Below are 24,561 nucleotides of genomic sequence, written 5' to 3'. Positions count from 1 at the left end.
CCAACCCTCACTGGAAACGTGTCCGACTTACTGCCGGCAATGCGGACCAAGCTCTGACACTGATTATACAGGGAGCGAACTGCCACAATAAGACAGTCCGTTACCCCATACTCTCTGAGCACTCCCCACAGGACTTCCCGGGGTACACGGTCAAATGCCTTCTCCAAGTCCACAAAGCACATGTAGACTGGTTGGGCAAACTCCCATGCACCCTCAAGGACCCTGCCGAGAGTATAGAGCTGGTCCACAAATATTGATCATGTTTAATAAAAATAGGATGAATATAGATAACGTTTAATATAAATAAGATGAACATTGACCATCTTTGATAAAAATAAAATGAATATTAATTTTGTTTAATAAAAATAGGATGAATATTGATCATGTCAAATAAAAATAGGATGAATATTGATCGTGTTTGATAGAAATAGGATGAATATTGATCATGTTTAATAAAATAGGATGAATATTGATCATATTTAATAAAATAGGAAGAATATTGATCATGTTACATAAAAATAGAATGAATATTGATCATGTTTGATAACAAAAGGATGAATATTAATCGTGTTTAATAAAAAGAGGATGAATATTAATTGTGTTTAATACAAATAGGATAAATATTAGTCATGTTCAATGAAAACAGGATGAATATTGATGATGTTTAAAAAAATAGCATGAATATTGATCATGTTTAATAAATCAGAATCAGAATCAGCTTTATTGTCATTACGCAAGGTAACGAGATTGAGGCCATTCCATACAGTGCGATGTGTGCATGCTAGAAAAACAATGTGCAAATATATAAAAATATAAAAAATGTAGAAGTGCAATGAATATGGTGTGAAATGAATATATACATGAAAAAAAAACAAAAAAAAAAACAGGGTGGTTGGTGGAATGGGTTATTGCACCGAAGAGAAGGCAGTTATGAGGGACAATGGGGCAGTCCGTTCAGGATGGTTATGGCCCTGGGGAAGAAGCTGTTCTTTAGCCTGTTTGTTTTGGTTTTAATGCACCTGTAGCGCTTCCCAGAGGGCAGCAGGTGGAACAGGTCAGAGCCAGGGTGGGTGCTGTCCTTGATGATGGCACTGGCTCTGTTGAGGCAGCGGGAGGTGTAGATGTCCGTCAGAGAGGGGAGAGGGCGGCCGATGATCTTCTGAGCCGTCTTGACCACTCTTTGCAGCCTCTCCCTGTCTGCTGCAGTGCAGCTGCCGTACCATACCGTAATACAGTAGGTCAGCAGGCTCTCGATGGACGAGCGGTAGAAGGTCAGCAGCAGGTCAGGCTTCAGGTTGTACTTCCCGAGGACTCTAAGGAAGTGTAGCCGCTGCTGAGCCTTCTTGATGATTGATGTGGTGTTGACTGTCCAGGAGAAGTCATTAGAGATGTGGACTCCAAGGTACCTAAAGGTGTGGACCCTCTCTACACGCTCGCCGTTGATGTAGAGGGGGGCAGGGTCGGTGCTGCTCCTTCTGAAGTCGACGATGATCTCTCTGGTCTTGCTGGTGTTGAGAGCGAGGTTGTTCTCCGAAGACCAGGCTGTCAGCTTCAGGACCTCCTCTCTGTAGGCAGCCTCGTCACCCCTGGAGATGAGCCCGACCACTGTGGTATCGTCGGCGAACTTGACGGTAAGGTTGTCACTGTGGGCCGGACTGCAGTCATGGGTGTAAAGGCAGTAGAGGAGGGGGCTCAGCACACAGCCCTGTGGGGAGCCGATGCTCAGCGTGCGGGAGGATGAGAGGTGCGGGCCAAGTCTCACATTCTGGGGTCGGTCCGTTAGGAAGTCCCTTATCCAGGCGTTTGTGAGAGGGGGGAGGCCAAGAGTGTCCAGTTTATTGCAGAGTCTGTCCGGGATTATTGTATTGAAGGCAGAGCTATAGTCCACAGAGAGCATCCGGACGTAGCTCTGCTGCTGCTCCAGGTGGTTCAGAGCAGAGTGGAGAGCAACAGCGATGGTGTCCTCTGTGGACCTGTTCGCCCGGTATGCGAACTGGTGGGGGTCGAGGTCTGGAGGGATATGGTCCTTGATGTGCTGGAGAACAAGTCGCTCGAAGCACTTCATGATTACCGGAGTGAGGGCCACTGGTCGGTAATCATTCAGGCTGATGATGGGAGACTTCTTCGGCACCGGGATTATTGTAGATGACTTCAGGCAGGATGGGATGACTGCCTGAGCCAGGGAGAGGTTGAAGATCCTGGTGAGGGGGGGAGCGAGCTGGTGGGCGCACGTCCTGAGCACCTTTCCAGGTACTCCGTCTGGTCCGGTAGCCTTCCTGGGGTTCACAGCCAGGAGCACTCGTCTGACACTGTGCTCCTGTACAGTGAGTGGAGTGGCGCCGGAGCCCGGTGGGGGCGGGGGCAGGGCTGGAGCAGATGAGTGTCGCTGGGGGGTTTCGAAACGGGCAAAGAAACAGTTAAGCTCCTCTCCCAGTGTCGCACTCTGATCCGCAGTTGTCATATTGCAGCCTCTGAAGTTCGTGATGTCATGAATGCCCCGCCACACCTCCCGTGAGTTTTTGCTGGACAGATGGGACTCTATGCACCTCCTGTGGTCCGCCTTTGCTTTTTTAATCCCTCTCTTCAGGTCGGCTCTAGCAACACTGTACAGTGCCCTGTCCCCTGACCTGAAGGCTGCATCGCGGGCCCTGAGGAGTGTGCGGACCTGGCTGGTCATCCAGGGTTTCTTGTTGGGGTAAACCCGGATGGTTTTTTCCACAGTCACATTCCCGATGCAGAACTTTATGTAGTCCAGCACCGTTCCTGTGGCTGTCTCCAGCTCCTGTTGTTGGAAGAGGTCCCAGTCTGTGTGTTGGAAGCAGTCCTGAAGTTTGGGGAGTGCATCGTCAGGCCAGGTCATAACAGTCTTTGTGATAGGCCTGGCCTGGCGTCTGATGGGGGTGTAGGTAGGAGAGAGCAGGAGGGAAAGATGGTCTGACTGTCCAAGCTGGGGGAGGGGTGTAGCTCTGTACGCGTGCTTTATGTTGGTATACACGTGGTCCAGGGTGTTCTTGCCCCTTGTAGAACACTTCACGTGCTGGTAGAACTTAGGGAGTACAGTCTTCAGATTGGCCTTATTAAAATCCCCTGCTATGATATGAACACCGTCGGGGTGGGCCCGCTGCTGTTCGTTGACGGTGTTCAGCAGAAGAGAGAGCGCTGTGTTTACTTTGGCGTCCGGTGGAATATACACAGCCGTGATGATAACAACAGACAGCTCTCTCGGGAGAAAAAAAGGCCGACATCTAACAGACATGTACTCCACGTCCGGGCAACAGTGCTGTTCAGTGATTGTCCCGTTGTTGCACCAGTTCTCATGCACGTAGATACAGAGCCCCCCTCCTCTGCTCTTACCGGAGTCCTTAGTTCTGTCCCGGCGGAGCAGAGTGCGTCCGGCTAGCTGCATGCTAGCATCGGGTATTTCCGGGTGAAGCCAGGTTTCGGTGACAATCATAGCACAACAGTCCCGAACATAGCGGTTTCCAGCAAGTTGTAACTCCAGGTCGTCCATCTTCTGTACAAGGGATCTGGCATTAGAGAGGAACAGGCTCGGTAGAGGTGGCTTGTGGGGTTGTTTCCTAAGCCTGAGCAAGACGCCGGACCTGCGGCCACGCTTCTGCTTCCTCTCCCTCCTCCGTCTGCGCCGTCTCCCAGACCCGACAACAAACCACGGAGAGCCCTGTGCTCTCGCTATGTCATCTGGGATGTTGTGCTCGTGGTGAAAGTCGCTCGAAACAGATATCTGGTGCGAGTTACCGATATCCAAGAGTGACTGGCGGGTGTACCGGGTGTTTGCAGTACAGGTGGTGCACAAAAGGAAAAAAAACATGAAGAAAAGAAGGAAGAAAGAGCACTGAAATGGAGAGCCGTAAGCCGCTGCATCTGTGCGCGCCGCCATCTTGGATTTTTTTTATTTATTTATTTATTTATTTATTTTATTTTTTTATTTTTATTTTTACAGGATGAACATTGATAATGTTTAAAAAATAGGATGAATATTGACCATGTTTTATAAAAATAGGATGAATATTGATCATGTTTAAAAAATAGTATGGATATTGATCATGTTTCATGAAAATAAAATGAATATTGATCATGTTTGATAGAAATAGGATGCATATTGATCATGTGTAATAAAAATAGAATGAATATTGATAATGTTTAATAAAATGGGATGAATATTGATCATGTTTAATAAAATAGAAAGAATATTGATCATGTTACATAAAAATAGAATGAATATTGATCATGTTTGATAGAAATAGGATGCATATTGATCATGTGTAATAAAAATATGATCAATATTGATAATGTTTAATAAAATAGGATGAATATTGATCATGTTTAATAAAATAGGAAGAATATTGATCATATTACATAAAAATAGAAAGAATATTGATCATGTTTAAAAAATAGTATGAATATTGATCATGTAAAATAAAAGTAGGATGAATATTGATCGTGTTTAATAGAAATAGGATGAATATTGATCATGTTTGATAAAATAGGATGAATATTGATCATGTTTAATAAAATAGGAAGACTATTGATCGTGTAAAATTATAATAGGATGAATATTGATCATGTTTGATAACAATAGGATGAATGTTAATCGTGTTTGATAAAAACAGGATGAATATTAATTGTGTTTAATACAAATAGGATGAATATTAATCATTTTTAATGAAAACAGAATGAATATTGATGATGTTTAAAAAAAATAGGATGAATGTTGATCATGTGGGCGGTATAGCTCGGTTGGTAGAGCGGCCGTGCCAGCAACTTGAGGGTTGCAGGTTCAATCCCCGCTTCCGCCATCCTAGTCACTGCCTTTGTGTCCTTGGGCAAGACACTTTACCCACCTGCTCCCAGTGCCACCCACACTGGTTTAAATGTAACTTAGATATTGGGTTTCACTATGTAAAGCGCTTTGAGTCACTAGAGAAAAGCGCTATATAAATATAATTCACTTCACTTTAATAAAAACAGGATGAATATTAATAGTGTTTAAAAAATAGGATGAATATTGACCATGTTTCATAAAAATAGGATGAATATTGATCATATTTATTAAAATAGTAATAATATTGATCATGTTTCATAAATATAGAATAAATATTGATCATGTTTGATAGAAATAGGATGAATATTGATCATGTTTGATAAAATAGAAAGAATATTGATCATGTTATATAAAAATAGAATGAATATTGATCATGTTTGATAAAAATAGGATGAATATTAATTGTCTTTAATACAAATAGGATGAATATTAATTGTCTTTAATACAAATAGGATGAATATTAATCATGTTTAATGAAAACAGGATGGATATTGATGATGTGGGCTTTTGTACCGAGGATGTCGTTGTGGCTTGTGCAGCCCTTTGAGACACTTGTGATTTAGGGCTATATAAATAAAGATTGATTGATTGATTGATGTTTAAAAAATAGGATGAATTTGATCATGTTTAATAAAAACAGGATGAATATTGATGATGTTTAAAAAATAGGATGAATATTGATCATGTTTAATAAAAGCAGGATGAATATTGATAATGTTTAAAAAATAGCATGAATATTGATCATGTTTCATAAAAATAGGATGAATATTACTGTCAAAGCGCTTTGAGTACCTTGAAGGTAGAAAAGCGCTATACAAGTATAACCCATTTATCATTTATTTATATTGATCATGTTTAAAAAATAGTATGAATATTGATCATGTTTAATAAAAACAGGATGAATATTGATAATGTTTAAAAAATAGGATGAATATTGATCATGTTTCATAAAAATAGGATGAAAATTGATCATGTTTAATAAAAACAGGATGAATATTGATAATGTTTAAAAAATAGGATGAATATTGATCATGTTTCATAAAAATAGAATGATTATTGATCATGTTTCATAAAAATAGAATGATTATTGATAATGTTTCATAAAAATAGAATGAATATTGATCATGTTTCATAAAAATAGAATGAATATTGATCGTGTTTAATAAAAATAGGATGAATATTGATCATGTTTAATACAAATAGTATGGTGATGTGTATTTCTGGTCTTGTCATCCTCGACCGGACAGAAAGATGACACGCCAGTGCGGCTGGATCAAAAGAGAAATCGCAGACGCTGTACTCAACTAAAAGTTGCTCTATTACAAGCAAGCGTCATTATACAGGACTGCATTTCCTGGAGGAGGTCAGGTCAAAAAATGAGGCACTCCTAACTTGGCGAAGCCAAACCATCAGCTTTTATATTCCTACCTCCTGTCAGTGTGTGTGTGTGTGTGTGTGCGCTGGGCCAGGAGAGCCATCCTGACCATAAAGGAGAGGTTTGTGTATAAGTGACTGAAAAACAACAGATGCCGGTCGTAACTTAGATGTTGACATTAAGCTAAACATGTAGTCTTTTCTTACGGATAGGACATTCACCTTTGCATACCGAGGTCCAATTTTATTGCCTTTTCTTCCGCGAGAACTAATCCAATTAACTGAAATACCTACCATTTAAATTGGTGGTTTGCTTTCTCCAAGATAATTATAAACATTCACCATATGAAAAACATAATTAGTTAATTATTTCACTTCAATGGCGATGGAAACTGTTATCTCTTTGCAATGCTAATACTGTTTCTGATACTATCGATATCATTGCTATTTGGATTATTCTACTGTACGCAGCAAAAAGTGAAAATCATACCTGAAATCTTAAACAATATTTCTGACTAACATGATAATTGGAAAATTATATTACTTCAAAAACACTCAATCAACTACAATTGTTTCTCACATGTACTTTACTGTACTTGTACGAGTATTACAATATAATGATCACATACTTGGTAAGATGAGCCAGCTGAAAGTACCTGCTTAAAAAGTACTTTGTATTAAAAAATAAGTAGTTTTGAACTTTCTCAACATTTAAATGTCTTTAATTTGTCCTTCATATATTTATAACCCAGTGACGTGCGGTGAGGTTCATGACTGGTGAGGCACTGACTTCATCACAGTCAGATTTACAAACATATGAACCCTAAAGAGTATCATATTCACCATTTGATTGGCAGCAGTTAACGGGTTATGTTTAAAAGCTCATACCAGCATTCTTCCCTGCTTGGCACTCAGCATCAAGGGTTGGAATTGGGGGTTAAATCACCAACAATTATTCCCGGGCTCGGCGCCGCTGCTGCCCACTGCTCCCCTCACATCCCAGGGGGTGATCAAGGGGATGGGTCAAATGCAGAGGACAAATTTCACCACACCTAGTGTGTGTGTGACAATCAGTGGTACTTTAACTTAACTTTAACTTTACACATACAAACTGTAGCACACAAAAAAGCACATTTAATAAAAAATAACGTTATTATGGTCTTACCTTTACTTATAAGTGCGGGAACAGTGGTGTTCATGTTGGAGGAGTTGTGAATGAATGAAATATGAAATCCGTGCTGCAGTCTGCAGGTGTACCTAATGTTGTGTCCCTGCAGTCGTTCACGGCTCCTCCGGCGCGAGCAATGTTGTTTTTGCACTTTTTGGCTTCTTGTTAAGTGACTTTTTTTGGGTGGATTCGGTCTTGCACGTGGAGGGTTTGGGTGTGGGCTTTGGTTGGTGTGGCGCTCCCGTCGGGGGGTGCATTAACCGGCACCAGGAGGCGGGATTACGCGAGCCTCAGCCAGTGCGTCTTCGCAGCAGTTTTATGATTGCTCAGCACAAGAAATACGTTACACACATACAGTTGTTGACAAAGTACACTGTACATTATATACCTCAGCTAACTAAACTATGGAAATGTATAATATAATTCATATAGCAATACGGTCTCACTGCACAGCAGGCCAGCAGTTAGCCGAGTCCGCAATCCATGTTGAGGCACTGAGTGACGTGCCTCAACTGGCTGCTGATCACAGCACCGTCTCTTCTCAGTATTTGAACGGCAAATGTGAAAATTCAGCAATTTTGAATAAAAATAATCTAAAACTGGTGAAGTTAAATGGAAAATAACTTTATAGTATAATCATATAACAATTTAATTTTTTTTTTCTTTTTACTTTTTTTTTCTTTCCATGATGGCAGTGACCGCACGTCACTGTTATAATCATAGTCATGATGTCCACGTCCACGCCCATGCCCACGTCCGCGTCCACGTTCATCTTCAAATCCACGTTCACGTTCACGTTCATGTTCATGTTCATATTCATATTCATATTCATGTTCACGTTCACGACCACGTCCACGTCCACGTCAACGTCCACGTTCATCTTCAAGTCCACGTTCACGTTTATGTTCATATTTATGTTCATGTTCATGTTCATGTTCACGTTTATGTCCACGTTCATCTTCATGTTCACGTTCATCTTCATGTTCACATTCATCTTCATGTTCATGTTCACGTTCATCTTCATGTCCACGTTCATGTTCACGTTCACGTTCATTTTCATGTTCATGCGATGCCATCACTTCTTTGACAACTTCATTTGCATTTCTATGTGCTCGCTGCAGGGTCCATCCCAACATCCACAAGATGTTTGATTTTTGTATCAACATTTGTGATGTTGTTGCATTGCTTCATATTTGTGTCATTATTGTTCACAAATATTCAAACCGATTTTTGTGTTTGCCTGACACACGTGCCCCTGTCAGTATCGCTAGAAATATTGTGTCATAACTCAAACGAAAAAATCTACAGAGCATATTAATAATAATAATAATTATAAAAATAATATAAACTAGAAAACGCGGACATTTTGATGGACCTGCTATCTGTGCCCTGGACCTGTGGCCGGGGGTTGCCGCAAGCCTCCGTACTGTGAACTAAATCCATCAGTTTTAGGTGTAACTGTACAAAATGAGCTACAGAGTGTGACGTGATAGCGAGAGAAGAAGACGACAGGGAGACGATGACGTCGTTTAGCTGTCAGCGTGTTTTATTGACAGCTTGGTGTGTGAATGAGATGTGTAATTAAACCAAAGAGATGAAGTGTGACTAAATGTGGAACTTATCTGAGTATGGTTGCCAGAGGGTGTTGAGAGTGCGTGTTGATCCAGGCGGAAGTCCAAATAAGGGCAAGGCAGGCTCGAGTGTTGGAGGACAGGCGGGTGGTCGAGGACAGGAGCGCGGCGTCGTAGTAAGTGGGCAGGCGTGAGGTCGAAATCCAGGAAGGCAAGGGGGAATCCACAGGGAGGTCCAATGTGACAAGACACACAGCTTGACGACGAGGAAGGATGACGGGGAGCTGGAGAACGACACAACACAAGAGACGATGAGAACGACGGGGAGGAAGCACAGGGAGAGAAAATGCACAAGTGGGTGAGCGAGATACGTGTGGGCTTACTGTACTGGGTACGAGAAGCTACGTTCTGGCGTCGGATCTCAGGTTGTGTTGGCTCTTGAAGGCAGATCGCTCATCACGGGCAGGTGTGTAGATTACAGATTGGCAGCAGGCGCGAGGAGGCGCGCCCACAGCGGAGGGAATGCGTCTGTGGGCGTGGTCCGTGGTGCGCTTGTCAGGACGTACAGCAGGAAGAGAAACAGCAGTAGTTTGATCCATAACAGGACCCCCCCCCCCTTATGCGAGACTCCCGGCGAGCTTCGGGGTGCCTCAGGGTGAGCTCTGTAAAAGTCTTCGATAAGGGAGGGGTCGGCGATGTAAGAAGTCGGTACCCAGGACCTATCCTCAGGACCATAACCCTCCCAGTCCACAAGGTAGACCCATCCCCTCCCCTGTCGCCGGACCCTGAGAATCTCCTTGACTGTCCAGACTTGGTCCCCATCCTCGAGGACCCTAGGAGGGGGAGGAGCAGGGGTGGGGGAGGACAGGGAACTGCTAACTACTGGTTTGATTTGGGATACATGAAAGACAGGGTGAGATCTCATGGATTGTGGAAGATCCAAATGTACTGCAGCAGGGTTGATCTTGGATTTTACCGTATACGGTCCAACAAAACGTGGTGCAAGTTTCTGGGAGGAGATCGGGAGATGGAGGTCCTTGGCCCGAAGCAGCACCTGCTGTCCGGGCTGGTAGTCGGGAGCCGGAATGCGCCGCCGGTTGGCATTGCGACACATCCTTTCAGATGCCTTTAGTAGGGCAGCACGGGCGGACCTCCACACTCTGCGACATCGTCTCAGGTGGGCCCGGGTGGAAGGAACTGCCACCTCGATCTCCTGGGAGGGAAACAAGGGAGGTTGAAACCCCAGCCAGCACTCAAACGGGGACATACCAGTAGCTGCGCAGGTCATGGAGTTAAAAGAGTATTCCACCCATGGAATAAACTTGCTCCAGGAGTTGGGCTGTTGCGCAGCCATACAGCGCAGCATGGTCTCCACCCCCTGGTTAGCCCTCTCTGCTTGACCATTGCTTTGGGGGTGGTAGCCGGAAGTCAGACTAACCATGGCCCCAACCCCCTTACAGAAGGCCTGCCAGACCCGAGAAATGAATTGGGGGCCACGATCAGAGACAATGTCGGAGGGGATCCCGTGGATCCTGATAACATGCTGGACCAGCAGGTCTGTCGTCTCAGCAGAGGATGGGAGTTTGGGCAATGGAATAAAATGTGCCGCCTTGGAAAGCCTGTCGATGATGGTGAGGATTGTGGTGTTACCTCTAGAGGGGGGAAGCCCTGTGATGAAATCAACAGCAATGTGGGACCAAGGTCGACTGGGGATGGGAAGGGGGTGTAAGAGACCGGCAGGAGGCCTGTGGCCTGCCTTGTTCCGGGCGCAGACGCTGCAGGCGGCGACGAACTCACGGGTGTCTGCCTCTATGGAAGGCCACCAAAAACGGCGTTGAATAAAACTTTGAGACCTATGGACACCGGGATGACAGGTAAACAAACTTGAGTGAGCCCAGTCAAGTACCTTGGCCCTTAAAAGTTCAGGAACGAACAGTCTATCAGGCGGTCCGTTTCCGGGACCAGGGTCGAAACGTAGGGCCGTCTTGACCAAGCCCTCGATTTCCCAAGTTACTATCCCGATGATGCGGTTAGGGGGAAGGATGGTCTCAGGAGTGGATTTAATGGTGGGTTCCTCTGAGAAGATCCGAGAAAGAGCGTCCGCCTTGCCGTTACGTGAACCAAGTCTGTAGGTGAGGGTGTAGTTAAATCGACAAAAAAATTGTGCCCAGCGAGCTTGCCTGTCATTCAGTCTTTTAGCGGATCGGATGTGTATGAGGTTGCGATGGTCGGTCAGGACCAGGAACGGATGCTTGGCCCCCTCCAACCAGTGTCTCCATTCAACCAGTGCCTCGTGGACTGCCAACAGTTCTCGGTTCCCGGCATCGTAGTTCCTCTCGGCTGGAGAGAGGCGTCTAGAAAAAAATGCACACGGGTGCAACACATTATTCCCACTGGAACGTTGGGACAAAACTGCCCCAATCCCAGAGTCAGAAGCGTCCACTTCAACCGTGAACGGCACGTCCGGGTCAGGGGGTACGAGAACGGGGGCGGAACTGAAGCTCCTCTTGAGTCTCTGGAACGCCATGTCTGCCTCCTTGTTCCAAACAAAAGCAGTAAGTGTAGATGTAAGTGCGTGGCGAGGTGCAGCTACCTTACTGAAGTTGAGTATGAATCGACGGTAAAATCCAGCAAAGCCTAGGAATCTCCTCAGTTCAGTACGAGAGGTTGGTTGAGGCCACTCCACCACTGCCTTGACTTTCTTGGGGTCGGCTCGGATGTTACCCCTTTCGATAATGTGGCCCAGGAAGTTTACGGAAGAAGAATGGAACTCACATTTCTCTGCCTTGATGAACAAGCGGTTCTCCAGGAGGCGCTGTAGAACCAGACGGACGTGCTGCTGATGTTCCTGCCTGTTGTGAGAGAAGATCAGAATATCGTCCAGGTAAACAACAACAAATTTCTCGAGCATGTCTCTTAAAACATCATTGACCAGAGCTTGGAAGACGGCTGGGGCGTTGGTCAGGCCGAAGGGCATGACCCGATACTCGAAATGGCCTAGGTGTGTGTTAAAGGCTGTCTTCCACTCGTCCCCCTTCCTAATGCGGACGAGATGGTAAGCATTGCGGAGGTCAAGTTTGGTGAAGACTGTTGCAGGGGCCAGAGGTTCGAAGGAGGAGCTCATGAGTGGAAGAGGATACCTGTTCTTGACTGTGATGGCGTTGAGTCTTCGGTAATCGATGCAAGGGCGTAGGGAGCCATCCTTCTTGCCGACAAAGAAAAATCCAGCGGCTACTGGTGACTTGGAGGGAGTGATGATTCCTGAAGCGAGTGAGTCTGTGATATAGTCAGACATGGCCTTCTTCTCTGGTATGGACAGGTTGTACAGGCGGCTAGAAGGGAGTACTGCGTCGGGTACGAGATCGATGGCACAATCGTACGGTCTGTGCGGGGGTAGGGATAGTGCCCGGGCCTTACTGAATACGGCTGCAAGGTCATGGTAGACAGCAGGAACCCCGGACAGGTCGGACGGGGATGACTCGGGCTTGGGGTTCTCCGAGACGGGGGCTGCTGCCTTGAGGCAGTTAGCATGGCATGCCATGCTCCAGGCCAAGATTCTTCCTGAGACCCAGGAAATATGGGGGTCGTGCTGGCGAAGCCATGAGCGGCCGAGGACAAGAGGAGCTACGGGGGCGTTGAGGATCAAAAAACTGATTTGTTCTGTGTGGTTACCTGACAGAGTTAGTGTGACCAGTGCTGTACGGTGGGTGATGGGTCCCAAGGGGTGTCCATCCAAGGCCTGAGCTGGTAAGGACTTCTCCAGGGGAAGAAGTTCAATCCCGGCTTGACAGGCAAAATCATGGTCCAGGAAGCTCTCATCTGCACCTGAGTCCAAATATGCTCCCACCCTCAGACTCTTTGACTCCCAAGATAAAGTAGCAGGGAAGAGACTGCCAGGGTCACTGCGACCCTGGGGAAAGGTGGTATGGCTCACTAGTACTCCCCTTACTAGTGAGCCTGATCTTTTGGTCGTGTGGGGCAGGTCTGGATCATGTGACCCGCACAACCACAGTAGAGGCAGAGGCGCAGCCGGAACCTCCTCTCCCGTTCCTCCGTGGCAAGTCGAGTTCTGCCCAACTGCATGGGTTCCACCCCAATGGAAGGTGCGGGAAGAAACCCAGACTGGTCCACCAAAGGGGCGCCTTCAGCCCGATATCTGGGAGCAGTAGGGGAATAGGACGCGGTCCGATTCTCCCACGCCGGTCGTCTGGTCCTCTCGCGGGCTGCGAGTCTTCGTTCCGCTGCCCGTTCCTTTAGCCTCTGGTCCATGAGCAGGGCCAACTGGATGAGGTCATGGTAGGTGGCCGGGCGGTCTCGCAACAATCCGTCCTTGATTTCGTCGGAGAGGCCCCGACGGTAAGCGCTCAACAAGGCCTTATTATCCCACCCACTGTCAGCGGCCAGGGTGCGGAACTCGAGGGTGTAGTCTGCAACAGACCGAGAACCTTGCTGGAGGGAGTGAAGACGTAAGGCGGCGTCTCCTCCATCCGTGGGGTGATCAAAAACTGCCTGGAACTCAGAGCGAAAAGCGGCAAAGTTAGTGCTGAGGCCAATGTTGTGGTCAACTGCTGCCGTGGCCCACTGGAGGGCCCTTCCTGATAATAAAGAAAAAATAAAGGCTATTTTGGCTCCGTCAGAAGTGTAACGAGAGGGCTGGTGACGAAAAACCATGTCACATTGGACCAAGAAGCCACGGCAAAGTTCAAAATTCCCTTCGAAGGCTCTGGGACTAGCGATCTTCGGCTCGCAGGAAGCAGGGGGCAGTATGGGGGCTGCAGCGGCAGAGGCGGCTTGCTCGGGCACCGATGGAGCGGAAGAGCCTGGAGAAATCAATTCAAGTTGAGCTAAAATGTCAGCAAAAGCAGCATCTAACTTGTTTTCTAGTACACAAAAACGCTCTTGGTGCTGCTGGAGTGCCGAGTGCACGCCTGTGATGTTGGATACAGGGGAGGTTCTGGAAGTGAGCGGGGTACGCGTCATGTCTTTGCCGTCTGGTTCTGACATGGCCAGAACGTACTGTGACGTGATAGCGAGAGAAGAAGACGACAGGGAGACGATGACGTCGTTTAGCTGTCAGCGTGTTTTATTGACAGCTTGGTGTGTGAATGAGATGTGTAATTAAACCAAAGAGATGAAGTGTGACTAAATGTGGAACTTATCTGAGTATGGTTGCCAGAGGGTGTTGAGAGTGCGTGTTGATCCAGGCGGAAGTCCAAATAAGGGCAAGGCAGGCTCGAGTGTTGGAGGACAGGCGGGTGGTCGAGGACAGGAGCGCGGCGTCGTAGTAAGTGGGCAGGCGTGAGGTCGAAATCCAGGAAGGCAAGGGGGAATCCACAGGGAGGTCCAATGTGACAAGACACACAGCTTGACGACGAGGAAGGATGACGGGGAGCTGGAGAACGACACAACACAAGAGACGATGAGAACGACGGGGAGGAAGCACAGGGAGAGAAAATGCACAAGTGGGTGAGCGAGATACGTGTGGGCTTACTGTACTGGGTACGAGAAGCTACGTTCTGGCGTCGGATCTCAGGTTGTGTTGGCTCTTGAAGGCAGATCGCTCATCACGGGCAGGTGTGTAGATTACAGATTGGCAGCAGGCGCGAGGAGGCGCGCCCGCAGCGGAGGGAATGCGTCTGTGGGCGTGGTCCGTGGTGCGCTTGTCAGGACGTACAGCAGGAAGAGAAACAGCAGTAGTTTGATCCATAACACAGAGCTAGCCTAAAACATTAGCATGCGCACATTACAATGCTAACACTTAGCAAATGTGCTAACGATGGCATGGTAACAGTTAGCATGTCTTACATGTCAATTAATTCATTAAGGTGTATGGCTTTGGAAGTGAGAAAAAAGTGTAAAATTAGATGAAAAACTTAGCATGCTTAAGTAAGCTAGCTAGAATAAAAGTTAAAGTACCAATGATAGTCACACACACACTAGGTGTGGTGACATTTGTCCTCTGCATTTGACCCATCCCCTTGCTCACCACCTGGGAAGTGAGGGGAGCAGTGGGCAGCAGCGGTGCCGTGCCCGGGAATCATTTTTGGTGATTTAACCCCCAATTCCAACCCTTGATGTTGAGTGCCAAGCAGGGAGGTAATGGCTCCAATTTTTATAATCTTTGGTATGACTCGGCCGGGGTTTGAACTCACAACCTACCGATCTCAGGGCAGACACTCTAACCACAAGGCCACTGAGTAGGTTAAAGAATGCTATCGTTTGCATGCTAAAAGTTAACATGTGTCACATACCAAGTTATATGACACTTGGGTAAACGGTTGCAAAACTAGCTCAAAAAGTGAGCTAGTTAACGGTAGCATGCTATCAGTTAGCATGTGTCACATACCAAGTTATATGACTGTAATGTGTATGGCTGTCTAATTACAGAAAAAAACGTAAAGTTAGCTAAAAAGGTAGCATGTTCATATTAGTATCATGCTAACAGTTAACAAGTGTCAAATATGAAGTTATATGACTCTGCACTCTGTACTCTAAAGACGGCTGATGTGTTATTGCATTTATACTATGTATTGATATTATTTCACCATTATTATTATTATTATCATTATTATTATAATTATTTTTATTATGGGTCATTCTTAGCCATGCAAGCTAACAAGCAAACTCTCTGGCAGGTTTGACAATAAACAAGAAACGTGCAATCATAAATCCAAAGTCAGAACAAACTAAACTGCAATGCAGGCAACATTTTGTTGAGACGGTATGGCACTAGTTACTAGTTAGTTACTAGTTCAATTGAACTTGTTATCTACACTAAAAAAACTACTAGTTACTAGTTAATTTTAAATTGTCATGTACACCCTCATTATTTATTACTTTTCAAAAACTAGTTACTGGAACTACTCGTTACTAGTTTATTAGAACTAGGTATGTGCGCTTTCAGCAATTATTACTCTGTAAAAAACAGATGCTGTAACTACTAGTTAATTAGAACTAGTTATGTGCGCTCTCATCAATTGCAACTGTGAAAAGAATTGTCACTAGAACTACTAGTTACTAGTTAATTGAAATTAGTTAGGTGTGTTCTCATCACTTATTACTGTGTAAACAATGTTACTGGGACTACTAGTTACTAGTTAATTATAACTAGTTATGTGCACCCTTGTCAATTAGAAGTAGTTACTGGAACTACCAGTTTATAGTTAATTAGAACTAGCTATAACCACGCTCATCAATTATAACTGAAAAATAGTTACTGGGACTACTAGTTTCAAGTTTATTAGAACTAATTATAAGCGCTCTAATTAATAAATACTGTGCAAAAAACAGTTACTAGAACTACTAGTTACTAGTTAATTAGAACGAGTTGTGCACACTTTCATCAATTATAATTACGCACAAAAGTAGTTACTACAACTACTAGTTAATTAGAAATATGCATGTCAGCCTCATTATGTATTACTCTGCACAAAAGTAGTTAGTATGATTACTTGTTAGTTATGTACACTTTCATCAATTATAACTGTGCAAAAACTAGTTACACTACTAGTTACTAGTTAATTATCACTAATTATGTGTGTTATCATTCAGTATTACCATGCAAAACTACCTACTGGGACTACTAGTTAATTTGAACTAGTTTTAAACACTCTCATTATCATTCATTAAAACAGTGAACAAATGTAGTTACTACAACTATTAGTTAATTAGAACTATTCACGTCAGCCTCATAATTGTATTCTCTGCACAAAAGTAGTTACTATGACTACTTGTTGGTTATGTGTTTTTTCATCAACTATAACTGCAAAAACTAATTACACTACTAGTTACTAGTTAATTATCACTAGTTATGAGTGTTCTCATTAATTATTACAATGCAAAAACTAGTTACTGGAACTACTAGTTACTAGTTAATTAGAGCTAATTATGCACGCCCTCATAAATTAAAACAGCGCACAAAAGTAGTTACTACAACTACTAGTTAATTCAAACTATTTATGTCAGCCTCATTATTTATTACTCTGCACAAAAATAGTTACTATGACTACTCGTTAGTTATGTGCACTTTCATAAATTATAACTGCAAAAACAAATTACACTACTAGTTACTAGTTAATGATCTCTAGTTATGTGTGTTCTCATGCAATATTACCATGCAAAAACTAGTTACTGGAAATACTAATTACTACTTAATTAGAACTAGTTATGCACATTATCATCCATTAAAACAGCGCACAAAAGTAGTTACTACAATTACTAGTTAATTATTACTATGTGTCAGCCTCATCATTTATTACTTTGCACAAAAGTAGTTACTATGACTATTCGTTATTCATTATGCCCATGCCAAGACTAGTTACTGGAACTACTAGTTACCAGTTATTTAGAACGAGTTATGTACACCCTCATCAATTATAACTGTGAAAAAAATTGTTAGCAAAATGTCTATCCATCCATCCATCCATCTTCTTCCGCTTATCCGAGGTCGGGTCGCGGGGGCAGCAGCTTAAGCAGGGAAGCCCAGACTTCCCTCTCCCCAGCCACTTCGTCCAGCTCCTCCCGGGGGATCCCGAGGCGTTCCCAGGCCAGCCGGGAGAGATAGTCTTCCCAGCGTGTCCTGGGTCTTCCCCGTGGCCTCCTACCGGTCGGACGTACCCGAAACACCTTCCTAGGGAGGCGTTCGGGTGGCATCCTGACCAGATGCCCGAACCACCTCATCTGGCTCCTCTCGATGTGGAGGAGTAGCGGCTTTACTTTGAGCTCCCCCCGAATGACAGAGCTTCTCACCCTATCTCTAAGGGAGAGCCCCGCCACTCGGCGGAGGAAACTCATTTCGGCCGCTTGTACCCGTGATCTTGTCCTTTCGGTCATGACCCAAAGCTCATGACCATAGGTGAGGATGGGAACGTAGATCGACCGGTAAATCGAGAGCTTTGCCTTCCGGCTCAGCTCCTTCTTCACTACAACGGATCGATACAGTGTCCGCATTACTGAAGACGCCGCACCGATCCGCCTGTCGATCTCACGATCCACTCTTCCCCCACTCGTGAACAAGACTCCGAGGTACTTGAACTCCTCCACTTGGGGCAAGATCTCCTCCCCAACCCGGAGATGGCACTCCACCCTTTTCCGGGCGAGAACCATGGACTTGGACTTGGAGGTGCTGATTCCCATCCCAGTCGCTTCACACTCGGCTGCGAACCGATCCAGTGAGAGCTGAAGATCTTGGCCGGAGGAAGCCATCAGGACCACATCATCTGCAAATAGCAGAGACCTAATCCTGCAGCCACCAAACCAGATACCCTCAACGCCCTGACTGCGCCTAGAAATTCTGTCCATAAAGGTTATGAACAGAATCGGTGACAAAGGGCAGCCTTGGCGGAGTCCAACCCTCACTGGAAACGTGTCCGACTTACTGCCGGCAATGCGGACCAAGCTCTGACACTGATTATACAGGGAGCGAACTGCCACAATAAGACAGTCCGTTACCCCATACTCTCTGAGCACTCCCCACAGGACTTCCCGAGGTACACGGTCGAATGCCTTCTCCAAGTCCACAAAGCACATGTAGACTGGTTGGGCAAACTCCCATGCACCCTCAAGGACCCTGCCAAGAGTATAGAGCTGGTCCACAGTTCCACAACCAGGACAAAAACCACACTGTTCCTCCTGAATCCGAGGTTCGACTATCCGGCGTAGCCTCCTCTCCAGTACACCTGAATAGACCTTACCGGGAAGGCTGAGGAGTGTGATCCCACGATAGTTGGAACACACCCTCCGGTTCCCCTTCTTAAAGAGAGGAACCACCACCCCGGTCTGCCAATCCAGAGGTACCGCCCCCGATGTCCACGCGATGTTGCAGAGTCTTGTCAACCAAGACAGCCCCACAACATCCAGAGCCTTAAGGAACTCCGGGCGGATCTCATCCACCCCCGGGGCCTTGCCACCGAGAAGCTTTTTAACTACCTCGGCAACCTCAGCCCCAGAAATAGGAGAGCCCACCTCAGATTCCACAGGCCCTGCTTCCTCATAGGAAGACGTGCTGGTAGGATTGAGGAGGTCTTCGAAGTATTCTCTCCACCGATCCACAACATCCGCAGTCGAGGTCAGCAGAGCACCATCCCCACCATACACGGTGTTGACACTGCACTGCTTCCCCTTCCTGAGGCGGCGGATGGTGGTCCAGAATTGCTTCAAAGCCGTCCGGAAGTCGTTTTCCATGGCTTCCCCGAACTCCTCCCATGTCCGAGTTTTTGCCTCTGCGACCGCTGAAGTCGCAGACCGCTTGGCCTGTCTGTACCTGTCCGCTGCCTCAGGAGTCCTATGAGCCAAAAGAACCCGATAGGACTCCTTCTTCAGCTTGACGGCATCCCTCACCGCCGGTGTCCACCAACGGGTTCTAGGATTACCGCCACGACAAGCACCAACTACCTTGCGGCCACAGCTCCAATCAGCCGCCTCGACAATAGAGGCGCGGAACATGGTCCATTCGGACTCAATGTCCAGCACCTCCCTCGTGACATGTTCAAAGTCGTTCCGGAGGTGGGAATTGAAACTCTCTCTGACAGGAGACTCTGCCAGACGTTCCCAGCAAACCCTCACAATGCGTTTGGGCCTGCCAGGTCTGTCCGGCATCCTCCCCCACCATCGCAGCCAACTCACCACCAGGTGGTGATCGGTAGAAAGCTCCGCCCCTCTCTTCACCCGAGTGTCCAAAATATGAGGCCGCAAATCCGATGACTCAACTACAAAGTCGATCATGGAACTGCGGCCTAGGGTGTCCTGGTGCCAAGTGCACATATGGACACCCTTATGTTTGAACATGGTGTTCGTTATGGACAATCTGTGTCGGGCACAAAAGTCCAATAACAAAACACCGCTCGGGTTCAGATCCGGGCAGCCATTCTTCCCAATCACGCCTCTCCAGGTTTCACTGTCGTTGCCAACATGAGCATTGAAGTCCCCCAGTAGCACGAGGGAATCACCCGGGGGAGCACTCTCAAGTACTCCCTCGAGTGAATCCAAAAAGGGTGGGTACTCTGAACTGCGGTTTGGCGCGTAAGCGCAAACCACAGTCAGGACCCGTTCCCCCACCCGAAGGCGGAGGGAAGCTACCCTCTCGTCCACCGGGTTGAACTCCAACGTACAGGCTCTGAGCCGGGGGGAAACAAAAATTGCCACCCCAGCCCGTCGCCTCTCACTGCCGGCAACGCCAGAGTGGAAGAGAGTCCAGCCCCTCTCGAGAGAACTGGTTCCAGAGCCCTTGCTGTGCGTCGAAGTGAGTCCGACTATATCGAGCCGGAACTTCTCCACTTCGCGCACTAACTCAGGCTCCTTCCCCCCAGCGAGGTGACGTTCCACATCCCAAAAGCTAGCTTCTGTAGCCGAGGATCGGACCACCAAGTGCCCTGCCTTCGGCTCCCGCCCAGCTCACATCGCACCCGACCTCTATGACCCCTGCTATGGGTGGTGAGCCCATTGGAGGGGGGACCCACGTTGCCTCTTTGGGCTGTGCCCATGGGGACAGGCCCGGCCACCAGGCGCTCGCCATCGCGCCCCACCTGGCTTCAGAGGGGGGCCCCGGTGACCCGCGTCCGGGCGAGGGAAATCTGGGTCCTTTTTTTTTTATTATTCATGGAGGTCTTCGAGCTGCTCTTTGTCTGATCCCTCACCTAGGACCAGTTTGTCTTGGGAGACCCTACCAGGGGGCATAAATCCCCCGGACAACATAGCTCCTAGGATCATTGGGACACGCAAACTCCTCTACCACGTTAAGGTGGCAGCTCAGAGAGAGGAGCTGCCACCAAATGTCTAGTTTCTAGTTAATTACAACTAGTTATGTGCTCTCTCATCAAGTGTTAATGTGCAAAAAACTAGTTAGTGGAACTACTACTTACTAGTTAATTACAATTAGTGAAGAACTAATCAATTATTACTTTTTTAAAACTAGTATTTTAGAACTACTAGCTACTTGTTAAGTACTAGTTGAGCATGCTCTTATCAATTATAACTGCGCCCAACAACGAGTTACTAACAGTACTAAATACTAGGTAATTACAAGTAGCTATGTGCGCTCACATCAACTATTACGGTGCAAAAAAAGAGTTACTGGAACTACTAGTTACTGATGGCAGTGTGTGAAAGACAAGTAAAGTGAGAAGTGATGTGAACAACATGCTGGGTCATCATCACGGCTTTTTAACACCTGAAAGCAAAACTGTGACATGAACTCAGCAGAGTAGTGGTCTCATTACTCACAATGCCTCCTCCCAACACATTTGTCTCTTCCTCTTTTTTTTATGACTCTTAGTTACTATGTTTACTTTGCAATATGTTATTTGAATGGTGTGTGTGTGTGTGTGTGTGTGTGTGCGTGCGTGCGTGCTTGCGTCCGTGCGTGCGTGTTTGTGTGTGTAGCAGCAGTTAGAAAAAAGTCAATTTCATGTTGCGTTTTTTGAAGACAAAACAATTTCCAAGCACACAATATTGACATTTAAGATTTAATAAAATTAATCCCACATACACAATTTACAAATACATTTTAAGTGTGTCATTCTGACACACACACACACACACACACACACACACACACACACACACACACACACACACACACACACACACACACACAACAAATCAAGTGTTATGCACATTAACTGCATGTGTAATTATATTACATTGTGTATTAATGATATATACAGTACACACACAAAATATTATAGTTACATTATGAAATGCATTGTACTACCTGTGCTACTGTAAAGACACACGTGACAAATTAATAACATGAACATAAAGTGCTTGATTGCACCAGATCTCCATGATCAGACCAAAGTATCAACACCTTAAATAACACCTAAGTGCAGTGATAATTACACAAGAGTAAATGTATGTATATACATATACTTATTACATCATATACACAACATTCATAAATGTGATGTTTGAATATCTGTGCATTTGCAGCATAATTACAAGCATTGACTACTTCAAATCCCCCCTTGAGCTACAGAGTACTTCAATACACACATTTGTGAACAGTACTACTAATGTTCCAAGTTTGAATACAGACATTTGTGATCAGTAATACTACCGTTCCAAGTTTGAATACACACATTTGTGATAAGTACGACTACTGTTCCAAGTGAAACAAGATGGCGGACAAAAGCGCAGCAGTAATAAGTTTGTGGCTTGGCCCGCACGTCCAGGCATCTCTGTGTCGCCTGTCATGTATCGCCGCCTTCAGAAGGTTCTCTTGATGACCCCATACTGCTGGCCTCAGCGTCGGTCGTTGACAGAAAGTTACTATGAATCCCAGTTGTGCTATTTGTGAAATCCGTGGGTTGTGTTGTCTCGGTATCGACTACAAAAAACAACACCAGAGAAATGATGACCACACTGGAGCATTGACAACACTTAAAGGTGGATGATATCGCATGTAGATATCACATGCAGATATCACAAATTTTTATCACATGTTGATATCACAAATTGTTATCACATGTACATATCACATATTGATATCACATGTTGATATCACATGTACATATTACATGTTGATATCACATGTTGATATCACATGTAGATATCACATGTAGATATCACATATGTAGGGTTATGTTATTTCATCTTGATACATTTATACAATGTCTTAATGTACAGTTTGTGTGTGTGTGTGTGTGTGTGTGTATATATATATATATATATATATATATATATATATATATATATATATAAACACATATGGAGTATCTAGGAATCTAGGAATACATATAGTATTTAGTATATCTAGTGTATGGGGGGAATATACGTAGATTCTCATATGTGTAGTATATGAGGGGGAGTACATCTAGTATCCAGTATATCTAGTATTGAGGGTGAGAACATTAAGTATCTTGTGTATGATATAGATATAATAGTATGTATTATATCTAGTATATGATGGGAATACATCTAGTCTGTAGTATATCTTTTACATGATGGGAGTGCATCTAGTATCCATACATCTGGTACAAGAAGAGGGTTACAATCTAGCATCTAGTATGTCTACTATATGAGGGGGGAGTATATCTAGTATTTAGTGTATGATTATATGAGGGGGAGTACATGTAGTACTTAGTACATGAGCATATGAGGGGATGTATATCTATTAGTATCTAGTATATGAGTATATGAAGGGTAATATTTTTAGTAGTATCTAGTATATCTAGGCATAGATTGGTGTGGTCACAGTAGCCAAATGTTAAAAAAACAGGGTTTCGATAGCAGGACATGTATTCCATGTACTTCATGTTATCATGTACTTCATGTAATCCACTAAACGTAGGTTTACCTTTTTGTCCCTGTGAATTGATCTTCCTACCGGGTCGGGTATCGTTGCTCTGAAACCAGTGACAAAATCATACTTCAACACATCATTCCAGAAAGACAAAGGTCCCCAATGAGAGACGTTGACTCACCGTTGTTCCAAATCTAGTTATTTCTGTGATGGCGTCGCGCACCTGAAATGTTCAGGTAAAAAGGGTGATGCAGATGAGTTCGTTAGGGATTATTTTGTGGACATTGTGATGATTATTGAACTATTCCCAAATATGTCAAATAAGTGCATCATGGGAGAAAAAACAAAAGGAACATACCTTTCTGTCCAACAGGGTTCCAAATACTAATATGAAGAAGCCCTGCAGTCGGAAGCAAGGACACCAGAAATCAATATTAGTCCGTTTGATCATACACTTTATGAAAGCTTGCGTGTGTGTGGGTGCGTGCGTGTGTGTGTGTGTGTGTTGCAAAACACACATTTTCATGCAGAACTCTGATCCTGTCTGTTTACACCTTCAGGCTTGTTCAGGAATAAATGATCATCCAAGGGTTAACTGATTTGGACTTGTCGTCTTTTTTTCCCTTCAAGGGGAAATGTATTTTGACCAGGTGAGTTCGCCAGGCAGTCGGCAGCATGAGTCAGGAAGTTATGGGTGAATTTTAATGAAACGTTCAAAGAAAGTCCGAAATGGGCTAAGGAACAAGTGATTTTATTTAGGGAATCACCACCTGGAGTCAGAATGTTTTAAAAATATTTCCTTACTTGATTTACTTTACTTGTTATTTATGTCTGGGCTGGGGAAAAACGGTAAATATGGTAACATCTCATGATACGTTTTCAAACAACATAATGTCTCGATATCGTTATTTTATTCAAAACTAAAAAAATATTTTTTTTGTTTTTTTTGTTTTTGGCCGCCACGGTGAGCGATGCAGCACAAGAAGTGGATAGTTGAGAAGTGGAGAACATTTTTGTTGACTATAAATATCTTGAAACGATTGCAATACATGGAAATGGTTCATTGAAATCACATTATTTGTGCAATGAATGTGTTGGTGTGAGTCCACATCCAGGGTCTTCACAAGTAAACATTGTCCCACATGGTGTTGGTGTTATTCCAGAGTCCAGGGTCTACACAAGTAAACATGGCCCCACATGGTGTTGGTGTCAGTCCATAGTGCAGGGTCTACACAAGTAAACATTGTTCCAAATGGTGTTGGTGTCAGTCCAGAGTCCAGGGTCTACACAAGTAAACATGGCCCCACATTGTGTTGGTGTCAGTCCAGAGTCCAGGGTCTACACAAATAAACATTGTCCCCCATGG

General features: G+C 45.1%; 1 protein-coding gene across 3 annotated transcripts in view; it reads right to left on the bottom strand.

Annotated features, from left to right (window-relative positions):
- Positions 1 to 21,403: 21,403 nt before the first annotated feature.
- LOC133572254 (adhesion G protein-coupled receptor F5-like) overlaps positions 21,404 to 24,561 on the bottom strand; it is a 53,131-nt gene continuing 49,973 nt past the window's right edge. For all 3 annotated transcript variants that reach the window (XM_061925093.1, XM_061925092.1, XM_061925094.1), the window contains 4 exons: positions 23,554 to 23,595; positions 23,377 to 23,418; positions 23,250 to 23,298; positions 21,404 to 22,280 (listed from right to left, as the gene is read on the bottom strand). In XM_061925093.1, coding sequence (XP_061781077.1) covers positions 22,144 to 22,280; positions 23,250 to 23,298; positions 23,377 to 23,418; positions 23,554 to 23,595 — 270 coding nt within the window. In that variant the 3' untranslated portion in view covers positions 21,404 to 22,143. The remainder of the gene's footprint in view (positions 22,281 to 23,249; positions 23,299 to 23,376; positions 23,419 to 23,553; positions 23,596 to 24,561) is intronic.

Source organism: Nerophis lumbriciformis, linkage group LG29 (genome assembly GCF_033978685.3).
Source record: "Nerophis lumbriciformis linkage group LG29, RoL_Nlum_v2.1, whole genome shotgun sequence".
Classification (NCBI taxonomy): Eukaryota; Metazoa; Chordata; class Actinopteri; order Syngnathiformes; family Syngnathidae; genus Nerophis; species Nerophis lumbriciformis.
Note: the sequence above shows the minus strand (reverse complement) of the source record. Positions and strands in the feature narration are given on the sequence as shown.